The following is a 10197-nucleotide window of genomic DNA, read 5'->3' as shown; positions in this document are numbered from 1 at the left end:
CCTTATAATTATATAAGCGTTTAAAGAATTCTAACTAGAACTTTCTTTAGTAGAGCTTAACTAGCTAACTAAAGTCCTTACGGACCATTGCAACCTTAAGTACTTTATAATTATAAAGTAGCTAAACTAACGCTAAGTATATTAGAACGAGTTCCTCTCTAGTTTTAACTTTAAAATTATATATAGATTAGGAGTATAAGGTACTAAACCTAATACCTTAATACGCCGCTTATAAGACCTTCTTTAGTCTAAAGATAACCTCCGCAATTAGTTCTAATAATAAATAATCCTAAAAGTATAAAGTTTGGCCCTAGGCATACTACCTATAATAGAGCTAACTGTACCTTAGCTTTATACTATAGAACTAAAGTTACCTTCTAAAATTAACGAGCTTATTACTATGGTATATTACACCTCTATTAACCTATTACTGTAAAGACCGCTAGCGCTTATACGCTGCCTATTAACCTTTAAAGCTTAGGCTAGATTAATATAGCAGCCTTAAAAGTAAAAGAGAACAGGCTCTATTATAGAGGTTGCCTATTTATCCCTAACTTAGAAAATTTATAACAGTAACTAATCTAAATAGCCTATAACCTCCGATTAAGCGGCTACCTAGGTAGAAAAGGAACCTATAAGCTTCTTAGCCGATACTACTTCTAGCTAAAAATAATAGACTTAGTTAAATGCTTTATAGGCGCCTACTATAGTTATAAGCGCGCTAAGGCCTTTAATATAAAGTATTAAGGACTACTATACCCTCTACTAGTACCTATATAATAATGGGCAGATATTGCTATAGATTTCATTATTAACCTACCACCCTATAAATAATACGGCTATACTTATAAGAATATCCTTATAATAATATACCAACTTATTAAAGAGCGCCACTATGTCCTAACTAAAGGTATAGCTATTAGCGACGTTGCTAACGCCTTTCTTTACGAAGTTTATTAACTATATAGGTTACTTAACTTAATTACGTCCAACTAAGGTATATAATTTAACTCTAATATATAGAGACGAATTTACTAACGCCCTAGTATCTCTATTAAGATATCTATATCCTTTTATTATAAAACTACTACGTAACTAGAAAACGCTAATGCTAGTATAAAAGCATACCTATAATAGGTAGTTGCCTATAGTTAAGATAACTAGGTAGATTACCTTCTATTAGGTAAATTTATAGCGAATAACTACGTCTTAACTATTATAGGACTTACCCTATTTTTTATAAATAAGGATTATTACTCCTAATCTAGCATAGAGCTACTAGAACCTATTAATAAAAAACTACCATATAGAAAACGCCTTAAGATGCTACTTACTAACTAGTATACAGACTATATAAAAAATCTACTCGACTACTATAAGGAGAAATGGCCTAGGCTTAAGTAAAGTAGGCCTACTTTACTAACTATTATAGAACGCCACTACTAGAGATGCGTGTTAACAACTGGGTATAGCTAGATATATATAATATCTCTATATAGAGGCCTATAAAGTTACTTAATTATAAAAACCTTAGCCCTTATCTAATTAAATAAGTTATTAATAAGGGAGCTATATATAAGCTAGAACTCCTACATACCCTAGCCACCTATAGCTACTATACCTCTATTAGCCTAACCCCTTACTAGGGCAGATATAGCTTAAACCCCTATTAGTACTAATCTAAGATAAAAATAAAGACGAAAACTATAAGGAGTGGACCGTTAAACAAATTATTGACTTTAAATACTTTAGTAAAGGTAAAGGATAACGGCTCTACTACAAAGCTATATACACAGGATTTAATATAAATTAGCCAGAATGGCAACTATATAAAGACTTTAAAAATGTAAAGGATTTAATTAGCAACTTTTACTATGCGAACCCATAGAAACTAGGCTTAAGTAAAGATTTTATACCTAATCCTCTATAGAAGCCTTTATAGAGTTAAACCGTTATATATTACTATATAAGGGCAAATTGCTGTTAGATTATAGTAAAGTGTAATTACGTAACCGGAATATTGTTAAGATATTTAGGAACTTTAACCAGCGGTTAAAGTTATCTAATTAGTTGGATTCTTAGATACTAAGCCTTATTATATAATATTGTTTTAAACCTTTAGTAATACCCCCCTTTCTTCTTTTTTATACCTTAAGTATCCCTTTTATATATATATAGTAACCACAGCATCGCCAGAGCTCCGCCTTTATAGGAGGGGGAGTAGTATTACGGAACCCTACCGTAGGGGCCTCTATAGGAGAGCCCCGTACTCTCGCGTATACCTCGCGTATAGCTTATATTAGCTACGCGTAGGTATATTACCTCCTTACGCCCTCGACCCTTATAATTAATCGCGTAACGTCTTACAGACTCCTTAAATACATACGCTCTATAGCTACTACCCCTATTCTATAATATAGGTGCTCCGCTTATATACCTATTATAATATAGTTTATATACTCTTCTTTTAGTATCTTATTATTTTTTTCTAAGCCTTATATACCTCTAGCTCTAGAGCTTAATTCTAGATTTTAATAATTAATTTTAATTTATTTAATTCCTTTTTTATCTAAGGCTTCTTAATATAGTAAGGGCCTTTAAAGTTATATATAAAGCAATCCTAAAAAATGTCACAGCGACTTAGTCAATCGAGGCACGAGCGCCGTTTAGAACGTATGCAAGCCTATACAATTAGAATGTCTATAGACCCGGATATTAAGATAAGGAGAAGAAGAAGATGGCGGTGAGGACACGTCTATATACAAGGGGGAGCCAAGCCTTTAGCCGAACCCTGACTAAGCCCCCTATCCAAGTTACGCATTAGGGCCGTAACAAAATATAAACTTAGAGTACCCCTTTTATTATTTTTGTATATAGCTGCGTATATAAGCCTTATAAGGACGTCGCTATACCTAATAAGCCCCTTAATAGTAGCCTAAAACGATACTTGTCTTATTTAACCAAATTATAGCCTTCTAATCTTCTAAGGTTTAATAATAATAGGCTAATATAAACTTATATTATTTGTTCTTTATAGCTGCGGTTAATCTAGGCTTCCTTATTAGCTTTATTTTATAGTAGCCGTATTTTTAAGTATAATTTAAACGGATAATATCCCTTAACCCGCTGGCGTCTATGGAGTATGTGGTCCGTGCAAAACACACGAATCCAAACAACGTGTATAGTCGATTACGTTGATCTAATTGGCCAATTCTTATCGATAACGAATGGACGAATTTCAGCGGGTTAAGGGATAGAGAGGCCTGTTTCGCGAGCAATCCTTTTAGTACGTTTTTTACGTCCGTAACGATCGCATATAACGGCGTTAATGACTTTTTGCTTAAGATTAAGAGTAATCTTTTTCTTACACCCTATGCAGGGCTTATCCTTAAGGTGGTTATTAAGGAGAACCCAATCTGCACGCTAGCCATTCTCTACTGCCCTTTTTAGTAGATTGCCGATGTGCTTAGCGCTAATTCTAGTAACTTAAGTGATCGCTTTTAGAGGAGTACCTAAAGCCCTTATTACTATAGCCTGCGCTCTCGTTACAAGGCCGTAGTAAGGTATTTTGGGCTTAAAAAGCGTAAAAGATATGTAGAATATAAGGTGCGATAGAACGAGGTAAATTACGTGAATGTTAAACGATGGAACACTATGATTTGGAGGCTATATAGATGATATATTAGTGTTAAAAGCTTCAATTAAGTTGACTGAGTTGATTTTTGGTGGGGTCTTGGCACCAAAACCGCGCTTTTCCCAAAAAGGAAGGAGAAATCTCTTTTCGCGCAATCCTCCGCGGTCACCTGCACTCAGGACAACCCCGGACAGTCGTCGGTCACGTGTTTGAGGCACGTGCCCCTAGTATATAGTCTCTCCGATCCCAGAGGATTCGTCTCCTCCACAATCTGTCCTGTTCCTACAATCGTGCCTTATAGCCCCCTGTCTACAAAGTCCCCTCACAGAACCCACCTACAACAGATCCAAGCCTTGCAGACACAAGCTAGTGCCGTCAGGAATGTTGCTCAGGTTACAGCGAGGTAATTGGGTCTTAAGCCCAGGCTTGCCGAAAACTATGCTGACGTACTCTTCCTTGCAGCCGGGCCAATGCAGCAGCCAGAATGCACAACGTGCACATCATCACCCTTACTGCACCCTTTCGTCCACTGGTACAGGGGTCGTTCGGTTGTTCAGAGTGAATTTGTCCGCACAGCCTCAAAAATTTAATGTTCCTCTCACCGCTCGCAAAATGCTAGAATAGCACGCTAAAATATTGGCAGCTTTACCGTACACAGCTTCTGAAATGGAGCTCTTGGCATCATTTCAATATGGAGCTCGAAGCTCCTGTTACAGATTCCAGTTCAATATGGAGGCTTCATATTTGCACACGTCCGTGCAACCCGTAGAGCCACAGACGCGTGTTAAATCGGGAAGGAACGCTTTCTTTGTGCCGGACTTTCAGTTCATATTCAATCTAACGGTTTTGCAACCGAACAATCCCAAGACTTCACGATATGGCCAGCTGTTACTCCCAACATTGCAAATACGTCAGTGGTGGAGAGGAATCTGGTAATGCCGGAATTTCGTACGAAATTAGGACTTTCTCCAGTCTGAGGATATGGCCTGTTTTGACGAGAGCAAGTAGCTTACAATAGACTGGGGTGGCTTAGGGTACGTTCGGTTGCAAATCGGCTCCATATCATATTTGTTCAATCTGTGCGTATTTTAGTGTCACCCGTTTTGTAATTAGTGGCGGCTACTACCGTGGCTCATTTGAATCTGTAATTGAGTCGATCGTTCGGTAAACTTCCATATGAGGCTCAAGATTTGGCTTCGCATAATGCGTGATTGACGTCGGTGAGCGATTCGAGTGAGGCCCTCTGCCACCAAGCCTCTATCGTGAATCCCTACTTTGGTGTAGTAATAGAGTCTCCTCCTCGGCTAACGCCCTCCCTGCGATTAATGCTTTCCTTCGCCCACCTCCCGTAGAAGCCGTAGTAGAGCTACAGCGACGCCCGCGACCGCCGCGACGAAACAAGCTCATCGCGATTACAAAGGTTAAAATAATAACATTATATAAAGCTTGCAAATGCGACAACAGTATTGCAGTTGGGGTGTGTGGAGTCGCCATGTCATGAAAAGTTGTTACTTTGGCGCGTATACGAGAGCTTCAGATGGAATATGGAACGGAGGCTCGAAGGCAGCATCCCTTCGTGTGGCAAAAGTCACTTTTCGTATTGGGCGCTTTTGGCGCTTTTGCTTGGGTTAGCATGCTGCAGGCACCCCAGCTAGCGCAATTTTATTAGCAAGCCCCACCAAAATACCTTAACATCATAATGCCAACGAAATACTGCAAAAGGCAACCCCAAAAATACCGACCACAGATTTTATTTGAGGAAGTTAAGTAAAAAGTCATGATGCATGACGTCACAGTCGTATGTTCTTGCCATTCTTCCATTAACTAGCTGCTGATTATATAGGAAAATCCTCCATTAGAGTCTTCCCCTAAACTTCTACCACTTATACGCTTTATACGCGTTCCTAACATTAATAAGAATAAACCAGTAGAGGATTAGCTTAAGGTTATAATAGAGGACGTATTATATACGTCAAATGAGATGCGTAAGGTGCTATAGGTAGTTAAATGGTTTAATCAGCGATTATTTAGTGTGGAGGATCGATTAAAGGCAGTAGAGGAGGGCTTAAAGGAGGCTAAGAAAGTTACTGCCGTAAAGGCTTAATTAGCTTTAGGGTCTCAATATTAGAGGTATAAGGAAGTAGAGGATTAAAAATAGTTACCTAGTTGTCGCCTACTAAATAAAAGCTATTAAAGCACTAAAGGTATAGAGGAAGCCTATAAACCTCGCATTCGTATACTGTTTGCCGTATTTATATCACAAGCTTCCTAGCCTCCTTCCATCTATATATCTAGCATCTTAGTAAGCCCTTATAGCCTTGCTTCTTTGTAAAACCTTTAATAGAGCGGTGAATTTGCATACACTGTTAAATTATAGGTAGTGGGGTTTTGGCAGTAACGTAGGTACTTCTTTAATTTGTTCCGATATTTTAATAACCAGGCCTAGTACCAGGTTAATATTGCCTAGGCTTTTGTAAGACTAAATAAAGACGACGCTTAGTATCTTATTTAGTTAACCCTATCTTCTAACTGCCTATAATAATAAGGTTCTATACTAATTATATATAGAAGCGGCGGTGGGTATAAAGGAATGGCTTGCTTAATGTCCGGAAGATATTCTTACTAATAATATAGGCGTTAATTACAGCCGTATTAAGCGCCTAAAAGAATAAGAGCATCTAGGTGTTACGGACGCTTTAAGTACAATGTTATAACTACTTAGAGAAGAGACAGAAGAAGCTAGTTAGTTAATTTAGGCACGGTCCAGGATGGAGCCAATAGAACTATGTAATGAGGAATAGTAACTAAGGTCACGTAGGGTAATCTATATAATTTATAGGATCTATATAATCCGTAACAGAGCAGATAGAGTACACGTATATTACGTACAAGAAGGATTTTATAGGAGTACGGTTGTGTATTTAAGGACCCTTAGTCCCTACCTAGATAGTTCCTTCCTTATAGTGATTCTTAGAATATAATTAGAGTTAATCTATTAGGCAACCACTCTACCAGTTATTATTACGTTGTTGACTTTTATACTTGCATTTCCTACACACCTAGCCTAATAACAGGACCCACCGTAGTTCCTGCTACAAGGTTCCGTTACACAATCACTACCTAGTTACAGTATTAATATAAGAAGTCGAACAACATACCACTAAAAGTAGCCACTATAACGCTATCGACGGCAGCAACTACATTAAGGTTAGGTAACGACACTAGTATAGCAGACACTAACTTATAGCAACCTATAACGGTCGGATAGCTATAAGAGATAGTTGACTAGTTAACAGAAAATAATGTAATATTGGAAAACAGGATTAACGGGATAGGCGTAGTAAAGGTTAAGTTACTATTAATCAAAAGATACTTAGGAGAGAGATTAAAGCTTAAAGGATTCCTTACGTAAATACACTTTAAGGTAGCGTAAGAGGGAGCTAAGCTAGCAATACCTATGGATCAAATAGTATATGCAGGATTGTTCTTAATAGGAAGAGCACTTAAGTGGTTTAAGCCTTACCTTATAGAAATCTAAGTAAACGGAATAATGACTACGAACTAAGAGGTACGGTTTATGTTCTTAAGCTAGAATAGATTTATAGAGTAACTTATACAAATGTTTAGAGACCTAGAGGCAGTAACTACGGCGGAAAGAAAACTCTAAGACATTATGTAATAAACCTTAGCAATTAAGTATATAATGTAGTTCCAAACATTAGCGATATAAGTTAAGTGGAATAATAGGGCGCTTATAGCATAGTATAAATAGGGACTTAAGGCTAAAGTCCAGGACGTAATTATCCTAATAAAAGATACGGACACCCTAAGGGAACTAATAGATTAAGCGATTAAGATTAATAATTGGATTTACTAAAGGGAATAGGCTAAGAGAGGCTAGGATAGAGTTCTATAGTTATATAAGNCGTANNGTANNNANTAACNAAAGCTAAGTTANAAANTATNGTATAGCGCAGAGCTAATNGACCTAAGTGGTACTAAAGAAGCCTATAAGAGATAGAGTAAGAAACTATAAAAACCTAGAGGTTAAGGATCTAGTAATTATAGGACTAAGGAGCAAAGGCTAAACTAAGGATCTTAGTAGCAGAAGACGTTTAGGTAGACTCTATAGTAAAAGTAATAGTTTAGGGAAAGAGCTTATATAAATTGCGGAAAATAAGGTCACTTCGCGAGGGATTATAAAGATGGTTAGAGGTACTATATAATAAAGGGAATAAGGCTAACGGCAGAAGACATATACGTATAAAGGGATAATAGTATACTACGAGGAACAAAAGAATGTTTAATTAGAAGTTTTGCATTTTATTATAATAATACATACCGAATTTATAAAGACGCTAAGTATAGCGTAAGCTATTGGCTATAGGAGCCAGCACCTATAGGATGCAGAGAAACTAATAAACCAGTTCACAGATCGGACATTAAGGACGATAAATTCAACATAGGCGAAATATTTCGTAACGATAAGGTAATAAGAGCGGTTTACTGGAAACACGTAGCCATTAGAGATATTATACTAGAGGTAGAGGATAATTCCACTATAGAATAGGGAACATTAGTAGGGATTAAGACCCCACTAGACACGATGTCTATCGCTTTATAAGACGTAAGAGAAGTAGGATAGTAAACCACTTCGGCACTTAATAAAGGTAAAAGGCCAAAGGCTTAAGATTCTTAAGATAAGATAAGGTAAGCTTAAGGACCTATAACAGACGAAAACCGATAGAGTAGAGTAGTAGCTTAGTTTAAGAATATATAAATGAGCTCGGGATAGAGATTCCCATAGGTATAAGATTCTTAAGATAAGATAAGTGAGATTTAAGACTTTTAAAACGAGATAAGAACACTAAGTAAGCCTAGTTAGACTAAGGCTGGAGCTAAGCTTAAGTTAAAAGCAAGCTTAGGATTAATAAATCTAAGGGATTAAGAATTCGGAGTATAAATTAGGACACCTATAGGCAAGAGGTAAGGAGCTTCTTTATAGATTAGAAAATCTGCAGCATAAATAGTAATTAGATTAGGAGACAGACATATAGACCTAGAGGACTTACTAGTAGAATATAGCGTTTAGACTAAAGATTAAAGAGTTAATACTAAGATTAAGAAGCAAGAAAACTTTAAGGATTTGTTAGTAAGACGTAAACTAAAGGAAACCATAGAAGAATTCAGAGTAAAAATTATCGCATGGTAAGAATAAAAACTAGATAAGAGATCTAGCATATTAGGACGTATAAAGGACAGAGCGCTAGTACAAAGAATTACTAATAGGCTAAGAATAGGTATACTAAGAGCTAAGTGGCTTACCAAACTGGAAAATAAAGAGGATTTAGGAATTCCTACTAGGTTTAAAAAACGACACACTAAGGGCTGTTACGATATAGTAATAAGAAGATACTTCCTTATAGATAAGCCGTATATACTCTAGCAGCTATACTAAAAGTAGTATAGGCAAAGGCATAACAATAAGTGGGAAGATTTCTATATGTGGTTGGATAAAAAAGTTATCTAGAACCACCCAATTATAAAAAAGGCCATAAATTATATTAAAGGAGCCTTAATTATAACGTTAAGGGATCTAGAGGAGCGTTTAAAGGACTAAAGAAGCAAAAAGCGTATCTTAGTACCTGCGAATAAAGTTATAACGTTCAGATTAATATAATAGAGGTTTAAACTTAAGAGCGAAGACGAGCTAAGAGTTAACCTAAAGCACCTAGTATACTACACGTTATCGTAGATTGCGTACGTGGACGATATATACAAGATATATAAAAATCTAAAAGAGAAGAATTGGAAATACCTTTTAAGGATATATTAGATAACGGACAAGCAATAATATAGGAATGCTAAATATATATATAGATGGCATCCAGCAGAAGTCCAAGAGGAAGGAAATTTAATACTTTAACTAGGAAGATTCCTTACGGAAGAATACTTAGACAGATAATAGTGATGGGAATGCCTAGAAAATATGTGTCTATAGTATATTAAAGATAAGAAGCGAACTAAGCATTAGCTAAAGAATAAGCTAAGTACAACGGGATTAAGCAGCTAATAGTTAGGAAAAGTAGAGGCCTATAGAACTAAAGGGAGCTAGTAGTAGAGCCTTAGACCCTTAAAGGAATTCAAGGACAACACCTAAATTTATAAGTTAAATGGCAAGATTAATAGTTTAAGGCATTAATAGATAGTAGAGCAATAAGGAACTATATCTTACTAGTAGCAGTTAAAAGAATGGGATTACCTTATAGATAAAAGGAGGAATCTTACCTATTAGTAACAATTTTAGGAGATCTAATAGCCTATAAAGGAGGGATTATTAATCTTAAAATAGGACCTATTTAGTTAACTATTAAAGGGAGACAAATCAAGATATCTTTTAATATATTACTATTAGGGAATAATAAGGCAGTATTAGGAATGCCTTAGTTATAGGAATATAATCTAAAGATCGATTAGGTTATAGGTTAGGTCGATATTAGGGATACTTAATACCGTAAGATATAATAATAAGCCAAGTTGGTATAGTACTAAGTTAGAGCGAT

General features: G+C 36.3%; 1 protein-coding gene across 1 annotated transcript; it reads left to right on the top strand.

The window, feature by feature from the left end:
- Positions 1–3911: 3911 nt before the first annotated feature.
- K441DRAFT_668364 (uncharacterized protein) lies at positions 3912–4819 on the top strand. Its single transcript, XM_067649992.1, has 3 exons — positions 3912–4037; positions 4097–4225; positions 4278–4819. The coding sequence occupies exon 3, from the start codon at positions 4301–4303 to the stop codon at positions 4568–4570; it is 270 nt and encodes an 89-aa protein (XP_067498394.1). The 5' UTR covers positions 3912–4037; positions 4097–4225; positions 4278–4300; the 3' UTR covers positions 4571–4819.
- The last annotated feature ends 5378 nt before the right edge of the window (positions 4820–10197 follow it).

The sequence above is a fragment of the Cenococcum geophilum genome (genome assembly GCF_001692895.1).
Source record: "Cenococcum geophilum 1.58 unplaced genomic scaffold K441scaffold_62, whole genome shotgun sequence".
NCBI lineage: Eukaryota > Fungi > Ascomycota > Dothideomycetes > Gloniales > Gloniaceae > Cenococcum > Cenococcum geophilum.
Note: the sequence above shows the minus strand (reverse complement) of the source record. Positions and strands in the feature narration are given on the sequence as shown.